We start from the raw sequence: 20,128 nt of genomic DNA on the forward strand, positions 1-20,128 counted from the left end.
AGATAACCATCCTCCAACATGACCAGACAGGCCTTAACCTGGAACCCACAAGGGAAAAGAAGGCCAGGAAGACCAAGAAACAGCTGGAAAAGGTCTGTCGAGGTGAAACTCAAGGAAACAAGAACATCCTGGAAGGAAGCAGAGAAGATCGCCCAACACCGAACCAGCTGGAGGAAGTTCATGAATGACCTATGCTCCCCAAAGAGCAAAAGGGTTTAAGTCAAGTTACTTCAGGCATCTAACCAAAAACCCAATAAAGAAAACCAATGACCGGACGAGAGAACAGGAAGTGCTAAAATGTCATTTCTGGGTTTTAGAACTCGTTCCTTGAGGGCTGTATAAAATTGTGAAATAAGATTTTTTATTGGTACATTTTCCATTTTCTTACTTTCCATGCCTGTCTCCCAAAGTCACTGCCAGCTGGTTGGCATCTCTCATGTGAAGCAGTTTGTATTTGTCATGGCCAATATCAGACAATATCAGCTGGTTAGGCACAGCCAAAATGATTGTCTCCTTCAGCGTAGTCGCCAGAAGGAAAAACTGTATGATTCTGCAAACCACAAATACATTACATTTGTACTTTTCATAATTTTGTCAGAGGAGGGGATGGTGAATGGTGAGCACCTGGGCGAGACACCTGCCAAGCTGCAGAGCACTGTTTGAAACCAAGTGGTTTTAATTTAAGCAGTCATTACTGTGATTCCAGCTGCTTTCCAGGCACCAAATGTGGGTGTTTTGTAGTGATGTGTTGTTGTTTATCCAGTGGCTTTTTAGACACGTAATGAGGTTGTTTTTTACCAAGACATCGCTGCTTCTTCTGTCAGGATTGTGCCCCCCAAACAGGGTATTTAAGGCTAAACATGATCTTTTCCTAACCATAACCAAGTTGCTTTTGTGTCTGAACGAAACCACACTATAACCACGGCATTGTTGAAACATAAAGTGCAAATGTAAAGTATCTGTGGTTTGCAGAAATGTACAATGTCAGGGTGATTGGGTTGCCACTTTTGCTCACTCAGAAACCTACAGCCAATGACAGTCAAGCGCGGTCAACCACACATACTCCTTTGCAACTGGCTTCACCGGTCCCCAAAGTTGAACTCCACATGATGCAAAGATACTAATAAGCCAATGTTTTATTCACTCTCTCGCTTGGATTGAATGGAATTGGTGAATACAGTGTTAATGCCTTGCATGTGTGACTGCCCTTATGCTGCAGCGCTTTGTGAATAAATCCCAGTAAATCTAATTGAACATTTTAATTTCTGTATCTGCAGGCAAAAAACAAACAGAAGGGAGCTCAGTGCCGCTCAGGGGAGCCCAACAACACCCGAGAACTCTCATCCAAGCTGTTGAAAGAGCTCAACAGAATAATAAGAAGCAGCTGTTTTTGCCCTACGATGGTGACATTTAGAAGTGAATCAGTTGACATCTTGGAGTGAATGAAGTGGAATACTTCACATTTAATAAAAGTTTATTAGTGCAGCTCAGAGGGAAGGGCACTGCATTATAAGAACGTCTGATTACTGATGTGCTCATGAGACATATGTGCTGTGTTTGCTTTATATAGTGCCAATTGTGTACAGTTAATTGTCTCTTTATTTGTTGTGACATGAAGATTTTTTCTAATTCATTCGCTTCTTGTTAAGAGCGGCGGGCTGAGAGGGACCATCATGATGTTGAATAAAATGATTGCAATTACAGTGAGAAGAAGAACAATTTATATTTACATTAGCAATAAAAAAAGAAGACTCTGGCTGTTAGACAAAAATGATGTAAGGCATCTTGATTGAGGCTCATGTGAAGATGATTGTGGACAGGATCCCTCGGGATGGTGAAGGCTGCCTGCCATCTTCTAAACATGACATTTATATGCCGCTAATTTGTTTAGTCACGTACGTTTTGAGGGAAAACATTTCTGATTGAATTATGTTTGATGGGATAGAAGCGTGTGTTCATGTGCTGCACCAACACATTCTCATCCCATGTCCTCACATATCACCGCTTTGTCAGTGGGCTTTCATGTCTACATATTACACGCTAGGTATCCCCCTGCATCTGCTGTTGATTTCCAGGACGCCACAACCAACGCCAGGAGGTCAGCAAAAGCACGTGGTTTAGAAGGAAACATCATGGTTTGGCTGTACATTCATACAGGAAGAAAACACCGGGCTCTTGGGTGAAAGTCCGGGGTTTGTTGGACCCATCTGCCTTATGGGGTCTTTCCAGCTCCTTATATTACGTCGTCACCACCACAATCAAACTGACGCCATCCAGCAGCGTATCATACCAATGCGACAGTCAGTATGTAACTGGTGTCCATAGATCTGTCAATATACGGATGATGCCTCTAGTGTCCAACGCAAGGAAGCGCATTTCTTTACGGATGGATAGAAACCTGATAGAGACTATCTGAAGCCATGAAGGAGGGGCTAATTTTGTCCCTTTTTCATCATCCAGTAGTGTGTAATATGCGTTTGGAACATGACCAGGACAAAACAGGACCTGCCAGGTACGTGGCATGTTTTGTGAAATATTTATTTACAAAGATGAGTGGCTGTATGAATGGCTGAACGAGTCATAATGACGATCTGACTGTATATAATGTATAACCAAATTTTAGCAGAATGACATTACTCAAATTCACAATGTGTTAAAACTGGATAATCAAGTTCTTTTTTATTCATACAAACTCACTTGACAATCAATAGAGTGTGCCAGGGCTGACGTCAAAACCCGCAAGTTTAGCATCGCGCTGGTTCCCGGAAGAGAAAGTGAATGTGATTTTTGCATTGTGTTTTGGATTATGTCAGAAAATAAGCTGTGGCTAACACAAGTTTATGATATTTAAAGGTTTTGTTCAGCGAGATAATCTTCACATATGAACACCTTTCATACCACATTTGAAGCTTAAATGCGATCGCCAGAAGTAAAAAGCTAACGTTAGGCTTTAACGGACTACATGACTACTCCACGGTCGCATGACTCTTGACGTCACCGCCACTAAGCTTTCAACTGATTTCGGCCGCTTTATTTTAAAAACATTGTATAATGGGGAAATCGGACTGTTTAAGCTAAATAAGAAGCTGTAATGGCGGACTGCCAGCACTCTCGCCTGTTCGGGGGTGATGACGTTTAATGTCCCCGACAGGGTTTGTAGTCGTATTGAGCAACTTGTTAGCAACCGCCTTTTTTACGACACGTAAAAGCTTCAAAATTCACAAGTAGGGTATTTACTGACCTGTTTTATGTCGTAGAACAAAACCTGAAACTCGCTTAAGCTTTTGTTAACCACAGACCTTATTTGAGGCATTTTACCAAAATCCCATTCAAAAAACATATTGACTTGTAGACGAGAGAACCGGAAGTGCTAAAAGCGCTAACAGAGTTCCGGGTTTACTGGCACACTCTATGGGCAACTGAACTGAAGAAAGTAGCGTGTTAGCTAGTTAGCAGCCTGTTAGCTAAGCTAGCACGCTGTCATGGAGACAGAGCGCAACGCGTCATAATCTGAAAGCCACGCCCCCAAAGGGGAAACGAGGCCCGCTCTCCCCTACACTTCTTCGTTCGTTCGCTGTCATTCTGCCTCCGCAGCCACGCCTTCAAGTCTCCACGACTGAATTGCTAGCTAGCTAGCTAAAATTATTAGTTATAGCTAGCTAATAATTAGCTAATAATAAGATGGCAAAGGATTATTTTAGCACGCTATGCCTACCAGAGAGGCAACGGTATATTGATAAGCTTAATATTGCCGGTCTACCTCAGTGTGCCTTCTCCTTACCTTGCTCGTCTTGAAAAAAAACATGATGTGGAGATCCTTTTGTAAGAAGATGAGCATTTCGGCATGCTCAGCCGTCAGCCTGCTCCTACTACCAGCACATGTTGCTGTTTTGAGACATGCCTCTACATGCTGGTAGATTGATAGAAGTGCTAGAGCGGACCGCTGGTATGGGCTGCTTGAATCGCGGAGCGCTGGGCACAATTATAACAGAAGTTGCATTCATACTGTCAATGCTTTAGCTTAACGTACATAAATACAGTTAACTGTTACTCTAAAAAGTAAATTTGGAGGGTTTGACAAAGTGTTTGCTGCACACATAGGCATGCCGAGTGTCAGGATCCCACAATTTCTTCCCTGTTGAAGCCTCACGTTTTATTGCCTGTATCCACTTTTGTCTTCTACAAGGTTCCGTTTTTCTGCTCGGCAGCTGATAAAAGCAAAGCTCTGGGGTTTTATTGGCCGTGCAGCCCAGCACACAGCAACTTTTCAGCATTTGGACTTAGGGAAAACTCAACAGGCTGGAAACGGAGGGGGAAAGTGTGAGGGGAAAGCAGGCCTCGTTTCACCTTTGGGGGCGTGGCTTTCAGATTATGACGCGCTGCACTCTGTCTCTATACAGTCTCTCTGAATTCCACCACGAAAGTGAACTTTTTTTAACGTACTCGCAGCCAGTCACATCAGATATCATGGACGTTGCTTTGTCTTCGTACACATATGTAAGTGGAAATGAGGCGTTATGGTGCAGGACCACCACCCCCTTCATCGCCAACACTCCTTCACCTCCCAGCTCTGTCTGATCATTTCTCTGGTGTCCCTCCATCTCTCTTATGTTGTTATAGTACCATTTCTACTATACTGTAGCGTCCCTTAACAATGAGGCTACAACCCAGGTATGAACTCATTTTGCTGGCTCTTAAAACACACAACTCTGCTGGGAGTAACACGTTCATTGACATGATGGTAACTTCCATAACAGACCTTCTTACTGTAGGTGAACATAACACATTGTTAACAGTGACAGAGTCCATACAGTTAACATCACATCACCCAGTCCGTTACAATGCAGTTGTACTCACCAACGTCACTGCAAACTTGGCACTAAACAAAGCACTAAAAGAAGTTTGACTATTTCATGAATAACGTTCGTCAAAATGATATACATGCAACACTTGTCTCATTAAAACATCTCAAAAGCCAAATGCACCAGACTCGTACAGCTCAGTCAGTCAGGTGGATTAACAGTATAAAACTTGGATTAGTACATTTATACTCCTGGTCCTTTATCGTTGTATTTGCTTTTATCCACAGATTTGTATTTGAACACGAACAGAACATTGTCCAACCAACAAAACAATGACTTGTAGGCATCAGACTGATTGATGAAGTGATAAAAAGGTCTCAAACCCAGCCAAGAATAACACACACTGTCAAAACGATTGTCTTAAAGGAAATGGTTTCTTGGACTCACTTTCCCTCTTACTTTATTTTTGCTCCCATGCATCCAGCGAGTTAGAAATTCACTCAGACATCCATCTCATCCTTTCTCTCTTTGTGCTTCCGGAAACTTCTGGGGCCATTTTTCTTCATTCACTCTCTGAGATTAAACTGTCACCTCTACGGGACAGAAAGGTTTTCACTCCGGTTTCACTTTCCTCCATCTGTTATCTGCAGCTCGCTCTACGATGCGTTTTCCCAAAGTTGGGATTTAGAGTGAAATGAATGTAGAGATACCTAAATGGTTTCATTCAAGTGTCAGTTATTCAGGTTGATGGAGATGAAAGTTTCTTACCCAAAGCATGATGTCAATTTAAAAGCTCGGCTTAAAGTTGTAAAGTTCAAAATGTTCCTAAATACTCAAAGAACATGATCATCCTGGTAATGACATTACAGTGCTGCCACTTAGCCTGAGCATGACGGGGCTGAGGGGAGCGACACGACAGGGAAATGTAGTTTATGTTAAAGGGACAGTTCACCCCCAAAATCAAAAACACATATTTTTCCTCTTACCTGTAGCTCTATTTATCAATGTATATTGTTTTGGTGTGGGTTGCAGAGTGTTGGAGATGTCTGCCTTCTGTTTAATATAATGGAACCAGATGGCACTCAGCTTGTGGTGTTCAAATGTGAAAAACTCAACAGCAATGTCTTTTTCCAGTGATCACAAGCTCAAGATAATTAACAGAACTTGAGAAGTTTCATGTAGGAACTATTTTCTGTCTACCGAACTACACCCTCCAACTGTATCACCACACAGGGTGCATCCACTGCTAGCTCACCTAGCACCACTGAGCTACTTAACTTTACAGCTCAGCTGAGGAGGATGCCATTGCCACTACATCTCTTGCTGTCACGAGCATCAGCTGATGCATGCTTCCATTTGAGCAGTGATACGGTTGGTGGGTGTAGTTTGGTATAAAGACAATAGAAACTGCTGGGGGAGAGGTACTGCCTCAAGCAAGAGTTCAAGTATCTCTGGTCTTGTTCATGAGTGAGGGTAGAATGGAGCACGAGATGGATCACTGGTTTGGTGCGCCGGACTGTCATGGCGAAGAGGGAGCTGAGCCGGACGGTGAACCTTTGATTTACTGGTCCATCTACGTCCCAACCCTCACCTATGGTCATGAGCTCTGGGTAGTGACCAAAAGAATGAGATCGTACAAGCGGCCAAAATGAGTTTCCTCCGTGGGGTGTCTGGGCTCAGCCTTAGAGATAGGGTGAGGAGCTCAGACATCTGGAGGGAGCTCAGAGTAGAGCCGCTGCTCCTTTGCTTTGAAAGGGGTCAGTTGAGGTGATTTGGGCATCTGATCAGGATCCTCCTGGACACGTCCCACTGGTAGGAGGCCCTGGGGCAGACCCAGAACACACTGGAGGGAATACATATCTCATCTGGCCTGGGAACACCTTGGGGTCCCCCAGGAGGAGCTGGAAAGCCTTGCTGGGGAGAGGGATGTCTGGGGTGCTTTGCTTGGCCTTTTAATTACCTCATGTGTTTCACCTGTGTCTTGTTCCACTCACCTGTGTGTAGTTACTAATCAGCCCTTGTGTATTTAAAGCCCAGAGTTTCCACCATTCAGTTGCCAGATTGTCATTGTCACCTTAGCGTGTTCATACTCTCCAACCTTTTTTTTTTTATCTTTGATTCCTTGGGTTTTGACTGCTTGGATTTATGGACTTTGCTTTTTGTGTGATTTCCCTGAGTAGACTTTTCCGCCGTCGCTGACTGCCTTCACGTGTTTGACCCTTGACCTCCTGAGTAAAGATTTGGATTTGATAATTTGATTTCCACTCCAAAATTCAGTGGGAGATTCAGTGGTCCATGCTGCACCTTTTTACCAAATTTCATGACAACCAGGCTCGAAGTGTTTCCATAATCCTGCTGACAAACAGACAAACTAAGAAACTGAACCCTAACCCTTCTTGGTGGAGATAACACAACACAAGCATCACATGTTACAATCAAGCAGCATTCACATGACTGAGAGGTAAAGCCGATGAAAAAGTTACCCTAAACATCCAACATTACTGGTAACCAGGGCTCTGGACTTTTACTTCTAGAACATGTCATCGTCAAAAACTTGCAGCTGACATCACAGACGTGTTTCCTCTGTGACAGCAATTAGAAAACTTTCTTCACAACACACACCTCTGTCTCCAACTTCTTCATATCTTCCAGTGTTGTGTATACTGGACAGGAACTGACTGCCAGGTGTCTGCGGGGCTGCTCATGATGAATGGCTCTTTGTAATCACATCTCAACCTATACGTTTGAACAAGAATTCCCTGATTCTGTCCAAAGCAGCGCACATACAGAATTTGTATCCTTGTCTCGGCTCTAAGCTGTCACCCCAGGTCTGTTTGTAACAAGGAATCTGCTCAACTGCAACAAAACACATTAATTTTTGTCACTTCCTCCGACAGGCCCTGAGGCGCTGCAGAGCGGAGATGAGTGCGCCGATTACACCTGTTTATAGGTTGTGATGATGCATTTTGTTGAGGCTTTGATTTATTTTATTTATCATGTCTGACCAGCGTTCAGAATTTCTCTCTGCTCCACTTCAGCCTGACATTACAGCACCGTCTGATCATGCAGACATCAAGAAAATGTCACAACACAAAAGAAGTTTGGTTCTAGTTGAAGGTCTGCTCACACTCTTTGTTGCTGCGTGTTGGCGTAATTGTGTGTCCATCCTCTCACCTCGACTTTTTATAACAGTTGAAAAGAAATCAACTCAAACTGAAGGATTTGTGCGGAGATCACTGGCTGCTGAACCCCAGACGGCTGATCTCTGGTAAGATGTATTAATATTTACAAGACTCTGTGCCTTGTTGTTGTGCGCAGATGACATTTCACTTGATATTTGTCGGTCTCGACAGGATTAAGGAGCCGAACATTGTCACACGGTGCTGCCTTCAGACGCTCCTCGCTCGCTGCACATAAACAGCTATGATATTAACGACTGAGGGGACTCAATAAGTCTACACAGTCAGTCAGCACAACATGCTGCAATATAAGTCTTTGTTTTACGAAGCAGTGTTGTGTGTGCATTGACTTCATGCCAGAATTCAGTGTGCAGCCTTTTCCCAAACTGATCCAAACCCAGCGGATCTTCACAACAGACCACATCTAATGAGGGCAGCCTGCATTAAAGGATTAGTCTGGTGATATTCTATATTTCTGCTCCTGTTATCAAAGCTCGTTCAGACTCAACATTCAACAGTGAATGTGTAGAAACAACTAGGGCTGCCCCCAACTAAAAATTTTCCTAGTCGACCATTAGTCATCATTTAGGGCCATTAGTCTACTAGTATACGACTAGTAGACTTAGGGCCATTAGTCTACTAGTATACGACTAGTAGACGATATCAGTGTAATGATTAAATTATATATTTTGGTGGTTTGAGTTGAAGGTGTGAGAAAGAATAGTATCAGTAACATTGTTAAAGGGATAGTGCACCCAAAAATGAAAATGCAGCCATTATCTACTCACCCATATGCCAAGGGAGGCTCAGGTGAAGTTTTAGAGTCCTCACATCACTTGTGGAGATCCAAGGGGAGAGGAGGTAGCAACACAACTCCACCTAATGGAGGCTGACGGCGCCCCAGATTCAAACGTCCAAAAACACATAATTGAAACCACAAAATATCTCCATACTGCTCGTCCGTAGTGATCCAAGTGTCCTGAAGCCCCGACATAAAAAGTTGCAAGCGCGCACACGTGAGCACGATGCACAGAGAGGCAGTTAGAGCTACAGGCTACAATGAGGCTAAAAAAGTTCAAATGACATTTTTCCCTACAATGAGGCTAAAAAAGTTCAAATGACATTTTTCCAAACACCTTTTTTACGTCGGGGCTTCAGGACACTTGGATCACTACGGACGAGCAGTATGGAGATATTTTGTGGTTTCAATTATGTGTTTTTGGACGTTTGAATCTGGGGCGCCATCAGCCTCCATTAGCTACTTCCATGTTTCAGATGATACGTCATGTTTGTAGTTGACCAATGAAGATGAGATTACATATCACCTTGGGTTTGTCCTTCACCTTCTCAAAATGATCCAACACTTTGGATTTCCTGCCCAACATATTATTAACTAGCCTGTGGAATAACCGCAGGTACCAGCCCTGGAAATTAGCAGCTGTACACATACTACGTCTTTAACCACCTGGAAAACATGAGGTTTGTGCCAGCCTTCAAGAACACAGCAGCAGGTTGCGTCTGAGGTTTGGTTTGTAACATGACTCCTGTCTGACTGCTGAGCGTGGACACTTCCTGTCTCTGTCCTTTCAAATTAAATTCCCACATGGTCCAGTCATATAGGTTTTGATTTATTTTGACAAGGTGCAGCTCCTAATAGAGTTTCAGATTTGTTTTTTGTTGTTGTTTTTTTCCCTGCAACTGAACGGCCAATGAAATCTTGCCAACTAATGACCTTTCTGGTCGACTAATGTTTGGCCAACATTAGGGGGCGGCCCTACTAACAAGTATAGTGTGTATTTCTACTGCCTGTAGTGGTAAAAACACATCAGTGAGTGACATGGTCCTTCATGACCATGAACACACACACACTGTAGTTTATTTTGACTCAATCCCACATACACCGTCCTGCTGTTCCAAATACACTCGAGCACCAAATGTGGATTAATCCACCGCTCAAAATAGTCCCCAACAAGGTCACTTTTTCCTCCTGTTTGTTTGATAAAGACTACTGAGACTACTGATAACTAAATCTCTGTTTTTTTTATTGTGAGCTGTTTCTAAAGATTTAAAGAGTCTCAACTTTACTTTTTTGACAAAGTAAACTTAGCTTCTCATCTGTCTGTTCAGTTTGTGAGTCACACTTCTCAGTCCAAACCCAACTGAGCCGTAGCAGCAGCAGCCATGAGTGATGTTCAGTGAGTTATGTCTTTGTTGTTGCTCAGCATATTTGCATGCTGGCTTTGATCACAGACCAGGACTGAGAAGCAGGTCGTTGCATCACACTTGCTTCTCTGCCTCAGAGCAAGGAAGAACTATGGGCTGTGTTTTTTATTGCTGCAGTGGTGTTCACATTTTTCACTTAGTACCTGTATCAGTGTATTAATGTAAAAATGCTTCATGACAACTCCTGCATTCAAACTGTAACATTACAGAAGTATAATCAGTACAATGTAGATAATGTAGTATGAGAATTTGGTTTAACTGACAATAACTCACAAACATCTGAAAGGCACTGCATTTTTGATAAGAGGTCACAAACCAAACAGTGAAAGTAGTTTAAGATTTGACGATGCATCGTATCATATTACCGATCCTGTTTGTGATATTGATGGACAGAATCTAAAGGCACAAGCAGGGAAAGGAAGGGTTTTTGCAGATGATGTGGCTCTGTTGGCTTCAATCTGAGGCCATGGTTCTCTGCTGGAAACTGGTGGATTGCCCCCTCCGGATTGGGACTGAGTTACTGCCTCAAGCGAAGGAATTCAAGTATCTCAGGGTCTTGTTCATGAATGAGGGTAGAATGGAGCGTGAGATGGATCAGCAGTTGGGTGCATCATCTGCAGTGATGCAGGCGCTGCACCAGACCGTCATAGGAGGAGGGAGATGAGCCGGAAGGCGAAGCTTTCGATTTACTGGTCCATCTACGTCCCAAGCCTCACGTATGGTCATGAGCTCTGGGTAGTGGCTGAAAGAATGAGGTCGTGGATACAAGCAGCTAAAATTAGTATCCTCCATGGGGTGTCAACCTTAGAGATAGGGTGAGGAGCTCAGACATTCAAAGGAAGCTCGGAGTAGAGCCACTGCTCCTTCCTGTTGAGAGAGATCAGTTGAGGTGGTTCGGGCATCTGATCAGTGCCTCCCGCTAGAAGTGTTCCAGGTACGTCCCACTGGTAGGAGGCCCCGGGGCAGACCCAGAACACACTGGAGGGATAGCCCATCTCGTCTGGCCTGGGAACACCTTGGGGTCCTCCAGGAGGAGCTGGAAAGCGTTGCTGAGGAGAGGGATGTCTGGGGTGCTTTGCTTGGCCTGCTGCCCCCGCGACCCGGCCCCGGATAAGTGGATGAAAATGAATGGATGGATGGATGGATGGATGGATGGATTACATTAGCTTATCATATCTTTTCTATATAAAAGAAGCAAATAAGCAAGTAGTGGACTCTAACTGGAAACACCATAACCTGTAAAAATCAGGAAACACTGAACAAATAACTAATTAGACGACAAATTAACTGAGTTGGATTCAAGTCAAGTAATTTAATTTTCTTGCCAAATTGATGTGAATGGGAAGTATCAAACTGTAATTAAGTCCATACACTCTGTGGTTCATGAATCAAAATGTTTCTTGACAGATATTTCCATATTTGAAAGACTTTAGTTCAGGATACTGCTCTGCTCACAGATTACACCTCGAATGAGTCATACTGTTAAAAATATGTTTAAAATGTCAAATACAAGTGTTTATGAGCACGGTATGTGGACATATTTCCAAAGAGAACATCGTGTCTGTTTTCAAATTGTTGATGCACAAGCTTTGCTTTTTTCTTTTTCTGGTTAAAAAACACAAATAATCTTCAAACCCCTGAACCACAGAGTCTTGGCTGAGAGTGTGAGGAGACTCCGAAACACACTGTAGGTTGTCTTCTCTGTTGTTTTCATCAGAGACCTCAGAGTCTACAGGAATCCAACAATCCAGAAAACAGAGGGCTTTTGGTGTGGATGCTTTTAAATCAAGTAAATACACACACACATTTATATTCCAGGCAGACTCTAACTTCTAATTAAAGTTTTTCTTGATTGCTAAGACACGCTTGGATCCACTTGGTCTTCATTATTGCTTTCTTAGCACAGCAGGAGTTTTCTCTTGCAAATGTGTAAACACTTTTTCATTGGTTTCACAACTTTTCTGAAATCAGTTAACACAGATCTCACAAAGCCCCAAAACTCTATTGGATTAGTTAAACAAAAGGAAAGCATCTATTCATAGCTGATAGAAATTACTTGCATAAATATGAATCTCTAATGCAACTGTTTCAATCTCCTTCACACAACTCTTCAGTCAACAGTCAGTCCTTACCAGTGGCGATTGCTCTAAGACTGCAAGGGAAGCTCAGCTTCCCCTAAAATGTCAAAAAATAAGTGGTCAAATATGTACTGTTGTGTTTACATTTCATTGACTAAATATGCGCTAGAACGCGTTCAACTTTTGTTCAGAATCAGCTACTTATCACAGGTCACTGACGCGACTTTCTTCTCATTCATTCCCATAGCGTCACAGTGCATTAAACAGTGGAAGCTCAGCGTCCAAAGACTTCAATGGGGAAGCCTAGAGTGGGTTGTTCCACTGCAGCGAAACTAGACAGTCCCGCCCATCGGACGCTCAGCGTCTCTGGGGGTCTATGGGGCAGTGGGCTGGCCTTGGCTGGCCTGGATGCTGGGCTTCTGCATGATGACTGGATGATCTGTCTGAGGCTGAATCCCTTTTTGATTGACAGCGAAATGAGCGAATCAGCGATCTTGAAATATAAACCACCACCGGAGCGTTTTTCAAGTTTCATTCCGTTGTTCCGAGTTGATCTGAAGACTTTTCCAATCCTCTTAGTGACTTTTTCTTTGGAAGACTTTTCCAATCCTCTTAGTGACTTTTTCTTTGTTATAAACGACTAGCGACAAATCTAGCATCTTTTTCTGGTGTTATTGGAGACTGCACTCGTGTTTGGAGACTCTGACTTCTGTTGCTCTGCAGTTGCTGTCACCAACGAGCAGCGGGTGCTGCTGTGAGCCCCTCCACCGTCCCAAAGCACTCACAGGCGGTCACACTAGCCTAGCGCAGCAGCCCCAGAGGGTAGAATTTACGTATAAATAAACTGACACATTTTATGATGTAGGCCGAAAATGAGCTTCCCCTCCTCGAAAGACCAGCAGCCGCCACTGGTCCTTACCCACCTATAAAGATGCCATCTCTGTGTTGCTATTTGCACGTATGGATCAAAGAGGCCAAAGACATGTCAGGAAAGGAAGAGGCCCGACTAAGGAAGAGGGAAGACTACCAGTGTGTCTCAGATTGCACCTTTTAAATACACAGTACTTCTAATTTCAACAGGGTAGTGTTTTCTCAATTTGTACACTGCTGTTTTGTTCTCACCATTTGTGACAACGGCGTATTTTTTACCGCCTCTTCTTCTTCTTTGTCTTCTTTTTAAACTGCGATCTGCAAACAGATGGCAGAGCCATTTGGCCATTTGACTGCTATCTCCGCCCACACATAAACCAAACTTAGACCACAACGTTTTTGCTTATCAAATATGCTGCTGTAACCAGGAGCAAGTTAGCTAGCTAGGAGGCTAAAGTTAGTGCTCATATTGTTCATGGTACCAAATCATTACAGATTCAACCAAAATTACTGACGGCCTCTTCTTGACACCAGTATAGGTACTTAGTGAAAAAGACATGTATAACTAACATCTGTATAACGCGGCGGTGTTCACTGTTGCCAGTACAGGCTTCTCGTTGTCCCCAGCTGCCATGTCAAAAGCTGAGAAGTTTGTAATGTAGCTTCCACTACATCATAAAGACGGCAGCCAATGAGGGTGAGAAATGTCAATCACTTCACACTTAAAGACGCCGTACGTAAGAATGTGGCCAAAACGGTTACTGCACTCAAATTCAAAATACTGCCGCGAGTCGTGTCCGCCACCTGTTCGAGCAAGTCCGGCTTCTCTGCTGCTAATGCTGCTGGCGGGATACAGCAGAGGAGGAGCCGGCTGCTAATGCTATGTACCGGGACACTGCTAATGCTGCTTGCCGTGCTGCTAACGATTGTTTCTCAAAAAAATCAGTCGGGCCGATGACCCACCTGCACATGGGCTACAATGTATGATCAAAAATGAATAACAGTTGAAAGTATTTGAAATGTCCATCCCCGTCTAGCTATGATGCTAGTTAGCCAACTCTGGCTAAAGCTTACCTGTCGAGGAGAAGAGTAGCCACTTCAACATCCGATTTCAAATTCTTCTCCGCTTTCAACCGTCTCCACTGTTCAAAAGCATCTCCTATATAGACCCTCGCTTTGCCTCGAGTTTTGTCTTGGCGTTTTTGGGAATCATAACGAGGTCGTTTGGGTTTAGTCGCACCGTCAGCCATTGTAGCTCAGTCGTAACTACTGGCAACCCGGATGCTGAGACTCTACTGACTACGTGACTGGTAAACGGCGCAACAGGCCAAAACACAAATTCAAAACATAAACATGATTTGCAGACCATACAAATTTTTTTTAAATGCAAACATTCTGGCTGTACAATTGTTGTCGGTGAGATCAGTATGTTATATGAACATTATTCCTTAGTCTCTGTGACATATTAGGAGGATTTTACGACTATTTGCTTTAGATTTCTTACATATAGCTCCTTTAACTTTTGGAGCGTTTTGAATGCGCCAGTATTACACGGCATTTTCCCGTACTATGCAGTGTGAACACACTTACCCCCAATTTCCACATACTCTGTCCTGTTGCACAAGTTGTCAGTCAGGGCGAGGGTCCGAGGAAAGATGGACGAGGAGAAACTCATAGTTGAAGTGGAAAACCATAGTATTTTGTATGACACCACACATTCTTTCTACAAGGATACAAACCGACAGGGGAAGATGTGAGTGAAGACGTGAGTGAATGGTGCTTTTTATCGCGTGATTTCGCAGTTCCCATGTGAGCTTGCGGCTCCGCTACACAGCGCAGCACTCCAGAAAGGCATCCAGTAGGTGAGGGTACGTGCCGTCGGTTGCTCCAGGTCTGCGGTATGTGGAAATTGTGGGTTAGAGCACTTGTGCACTCAAAATATTAAGCGTTTAGTACAGAAGTATGCGATTTGAGGCACACTGCTATTGTATGGAGGTCCTCCCAAAAGAATGGCATGGAATCATTTGATCCAGTGCAATAAAAACAAACATTTCTTAGTTTGGATTACTTTTTTTTTTTGTTGAAGAAAGTTAGACAGTATCAAAGCAGCACAATAATGAATTTTGAATTTGTCTCATCTAAGTGTCAGTTGATGGTAACAGAAAGACCTGCACACAAGAATAAAATTAATCTAAGTGTAAGAAGTGCCGGTGCAGCACAGTTTGTTATCTACAGTAGTTAAATCACCTTTGGAGAAAAGATCACAGTTCATGCTATATTACGCTTACTTTTCATCATCATTTCTAATCTCCTAATTCCTTATTTCTGCTTCTTGACTACTCCGATCCTCAAATCTCAGCCTTCAATCCATCCGCCGCTCCTACTGCAAAACAAAAGGCAATGGTGCATTTGCTGTTTTAGCCCCAATCCTCTGGAACAATCTTCCCCAGTCGATCGGATTTACTGAATCTTTAGACTGTTTTAAGAGGCTGCTTATAACCCACCTTTATAGGGATTTCTGTGGATGATCGTCATGTGTCATGTCGTCATTTGTTTCCGCTTGTGCTGTGTTCTATATTGTAATTTATTCCTCCTTTATTTATTCATGTATTTATATCATTTTTTGTGTGTGAAGTCCTTTGTAACTGCTGAATAAATAAAGCTTTACTTACCAACAAATGTGTTCAGGTGAATGAGAAAAGCCGTGATACAATGTATTGATACACAATGTATGTGTTGAATTTAATGGTCTAATGAAGACATGGATCAGTCAGCTCTGTGGTCCGACTCAGCTTTAACTGTCATTTATTCCTCTCAGGATCTTTAAATCAGCCCAGCAGTGCCCTCAACAGGTGAAGCCCTGTCATTACTACAGCTGAGCAGAGCTTTGATTCCTCCTTTGCATCTGTCTGTGAGGAGACATTTTAAATGTAATTATTAAATTTTTTTGGTTAGCTGTAGAAAGCACAGTAGATCTAGATCTAAATTTAACTGAAGACACATGTAACACATTAATTTGTTAATCACACACGACTCAAACGCAGCCTCTCGTTGACAGTTTTTAATACCTGATTATTTTTTTTTTGTACATCACATCTTTTTATAAAAAATAATCACCTCTAAAATATTCAGACTCTCTACTCAGACTTGCATCTGACTGATTCGGGGGATGATTTCATTTACAAAAGGACAGGCTTCTTAAAACAGTCACCACAGGAAAAGATGAAAACCTTGGCCTACTTCCTCTGCAGCGTCTGATTCAGACGACAACAAAGACCTGCTGCTGTTTGTCCATCCAGCAGGGAATGATCAGAAAGTCAACACACAGCTGTGGCTTTATTCCAGCTCCCATCTTAGCTTTCATTCGCCGCTCAGTATTCACTCTGCTCACTGGAGACTCTCCAGAAATTCCTCCAAACACCAGCAAACTCCTGTGAGCCGACACGAGCCTCCGCCGTCAGGCAGATGCTCAGAAATCCTCTGTGGCAACAAACATCCTCACATACAACACACACATACACACACACGCACTGTGGCTCCAGAAAACGTGTTTGTTTCAGATAGGTGGAGCCCCCTCTGTTAGTCATCAGGCTCGGTGACACACTGCTCCACGATCTCCCTCAGGTTTGGATTCTCCATGGCGGCTGCTACTCGCTCCTTATCGTTGATCTGTTTGTTAACTGGAGACACAAACTTCACTGAGCCACTGAATAACAACGAGACAACACAAACACTTTGGAATGATGTCACGATACAAGAAATTCAGCAGCTGATACCAAGACCAGTGAAATTCCACGATTCTCGATACCCAATTTGATACCACAGTAAAAAACAAAACAATAAATCACATGCACTGACAATCATTTATTAAAGAATTTAAATTTAATTAGATTTTAGTTATTAATCCCTGATGATCTGCCTTGAACACAAAGTACTTGTCAGTGTGGGTTTAAGATTTTGTGTGCTAGGAAATGTATATTAATGCGTGTCATCATCTTCCACGAGTTGTTGTTCTTCTGCTGCAATCCATTGTACTCGAAACTCGGAAGAAAACGCCCTCTGACATGGGAAAGCGCAGTGAAATGGTCATTCAAGACAGAATTCCAAGTTGGAAACTCAGGCAAGATTTGTATTGCCCAAGAGTTCCAACATGAAAGGCTGATTATTGCACCCTGAAAATCGCATACTGTTGCAACTCTTCTCAGATAGCTCACTTTCAACAGGTCACATTCAGGTGGATGACGATGACACAAACAGAGAGTGACAGTGTGGAGACAGAGACGGAGGACAGTTCAGCCCCTTCAGCCACGGTGCCAAATGCAAGACGCCAGCAGAGAGCGCTGACAGCCAGCGAGGTAGTAACTCCAGAGGAGAGAAGCGAGGAAGCAAATGTTTCTTTCAGTTTTAAAACATCCATATTTTCTCACTACATCTCAGCATTTCTCACCCTCATGTGTGCATAAACTACAGGCTATACATTTCTTTTTAATATAGAAAAATGTAAATTATTTGTTATCAGCATCAGTTGAAAAAATCCATATCGTTGCATCCCTACTTTTCAGTGTACTTCATTATCTTTAATGATCTCCTGACTTTGCCTCTGCCGCCATCATTGATCAAAGCTTCGATTTGTCCAGTACTGATCAAATACCTGCAGAGCTGATAACCCATCAGCCTCAGCTGGTGTTTGTGTTCAGAGCTAATAAGCAAATTTCAGCATGCAAACACGCTTATTGCTGAACGAACTCCCCGACAGTTCAATACAACACTACAGTAAACACAGTAATTTTCCTTTTAAATCATTTCAGTCGAGAAAATTAATTTAGTTCAACATTTTGCTCCTTATAAGTGTTTCTTTCTAACATTGACCTCTCGCTGACACTATCAGTGTGCAGGACACATTACATCGCCCATGACTCAGAGAATTGCCTCAGCGGGAGGTTGTTTAATCTAAAGAAGCCATTTGCTCTTTTAAATTAATAAATAAATAAATTAATAAATAAAGCAGACTTACTATCTTCCTCAGTGGAATGGGTTCCCTCTGAAATGTAAATTTCCAACTGAGAAGAGAGAGAAAAACTGGTGTTAAAGGCAGAGATGCACGCCGTATGGTTTTTGCATACACAGTAATTTAAATGTTATTTGAGGTGAAAGAGAAAAAGATTAGATTGAACATTACACAATAACAGAGGAACGGGACTCTTGCAGCTCAGAGAACAACAAAGACAGTAATAATCTAAAACTGGTGGCAGTACAAGCTGCTCATAAGACAGAAGAAACAAAATATTACAACACAGCGTGTATTCAGGCAGTTTGGAGGGCTGTTTTTGTCAAAGATGAAAATCTTAATACTCCAACATACAGTGATATTTTAGACAACAGTGTTCTTCCAACTTTGTATCAACAGTTTGTGTTTATCTCCTTCCTGTTTCAACATGACAGCTTCCCCTGGGCACAAAGCCAGCTCCATAAAGAAATGGTTCTCCCAGTCTCCCAGTGTGGAAAAATTTGACTGGTCTGCACAGACTCCTGACCTTAACCCCTCAAACACCCAGGCCTGATCCTTAGAGGCTGAAAAGCTCCGTAGAGCAACACGCTTAGTGATTAAACATCACAGTCATTTGACATGTTGTTAAAGGGATACGTCACCCCCTACATGATCATTTGTATATCAATTACTCATCCCATGTTTAATTGAATTCATTAAGTAAACTTTGCTTGTCTGGCATGCCTTCACGGTAAATGAAGATTTCAAATACTGAGAAAATTCTTGATGAATTGAAGTCATGGGGGTCCGAGGTTCACAACAGCAAAACTGTGTCAAAACATAAGTTTATAAACTCTCACACAACTTAGTGAAACCCAAGCCTCATTTATCCAGTCGTATGCTCAGTACTTCACAAACAAACAGACCTTTCTGACACAGAACTTAACTGAAAGCCAGACTCCATTGACAAAAACAGCAATTTTACCTTGCTGAACACAAGAGCTGCTGGTCTACCACTGTCTTGATCGGTTAGTTTATTTGTGTTATTTTGACTTTGGTGTTCTAAAGGGTTAGTTTGGATTCACCCACGTCACAAAATGACAAACAAAAAACAAACTGACCGAGGCAGCGGTAGACCAACAGCTCTCACGTTCAGGGAAGTAAAATTACTATTTTTGTCAATGGAGTCTGGTTTCAACGACAACATACCGTAAAGCTTCAAATAAAAGCTTAGTCCCCATTAAACGCCCAGTCCTTTTTCCTAGCCTGGTGTGGCTATACATTTTGACAAATAAAGGCCTGTCTCAATTGGATGCCTGGTCTGGTTGCCAAGCAACGTTCTTTGAATGTATAAAACTGGATTGTTGACCACCCACTTGAACTAACTTTAGTTAGCTGTTTAGATCTCACATGGAAATGGAAATGTTTAAACTTTTGTCAATTTAGAGATGCTACACATCATTAGCTCTGTTCATTTCATTTTACTAAAACCATGAGCGCCAGACCATAATTCATTCAAATTTACCAGCATGACTAAATTAGTGGTGACTCCTTTCCTCTGAGGCTGTCATAAAGTAAGAATATGTGTCTATTCCTCGATTACCCGGTTAGTAATTTATATTCCTTTAGTTTGTAAGGGTACCTGATCAAATCAGAAAACGGTTTTTCATAAAAAATAATCCAAGTTATGTATATTGTTTTAACAGGAAGTTGTGTTGTGTTGGTGTTACAGGTGCTGTAAAACAAGTGTCACAACATAACACATAATTGATATGTTATTCAGAGCCTAATTTATATATAAATACATATAAATCTTACTATATAATGACGAAAACTCTGTCTGTGTGTCTGTTCCACGTTTTTCTCCTCACTGACTTGGTCAATTCATGTGAAATTTGGCACAGTGGTAGAGGGTCATGGGAGGATGCCAATGAAGCAATATTACATCAACTGGCCAAAGGGGGGCGCTATAGCAACCGATTGAAATTG

The 20,128-nt window shown here is 42.5% G+C and overlaps 1 protein-coding gene across 1 annotated transcript in view; it reads right to left on the reverse strand.

Annotated features, from left to right (window-relative positions):
* Window positions 1-16,198: 16,198 nt before the first annotated feature.
* ciao2a (cytosolic iron-sulfur assembly component 2A) overlaps window positions 16,199-20,128 on the reverse strand; it is a 15,178-nt gene continuing 11,248 nt past the window's right edge. Inside the window, exons 4-5 of the mRNA XM_050073864.1 lie at window positions 18,167-18,212; window positions 16,199-16,832 (exon numbers count right to left, since the gene is read on the reverse strand). Coding sequence (XP_049929821.1) covers window positions 16,732-16,832; window positions 18,167-18,212 — 147 coding nt within the window. The 3' untranslated portion in view covers window positions 16,199-16,731. The remainder of the gene's footprint in view (window positions 16,833-18,166; window positions 18,213-20,128) is intronic.

Source organism: Epinephelus moara, chromosome 20 (genome assembly GCF_006386435.1).
Source record: "Epinephelus moara isolate mb chromosome 20, YSFRI_EMoa_1.0, whole genome shotgun sequence".
In the NCBI taxonomy this organism is placed as follows: Eukaryota; Metazoa; Chordata; class Actinopteri; order Perciformes; family Serranidae; genus Epinephelus; species Epinephelus moara.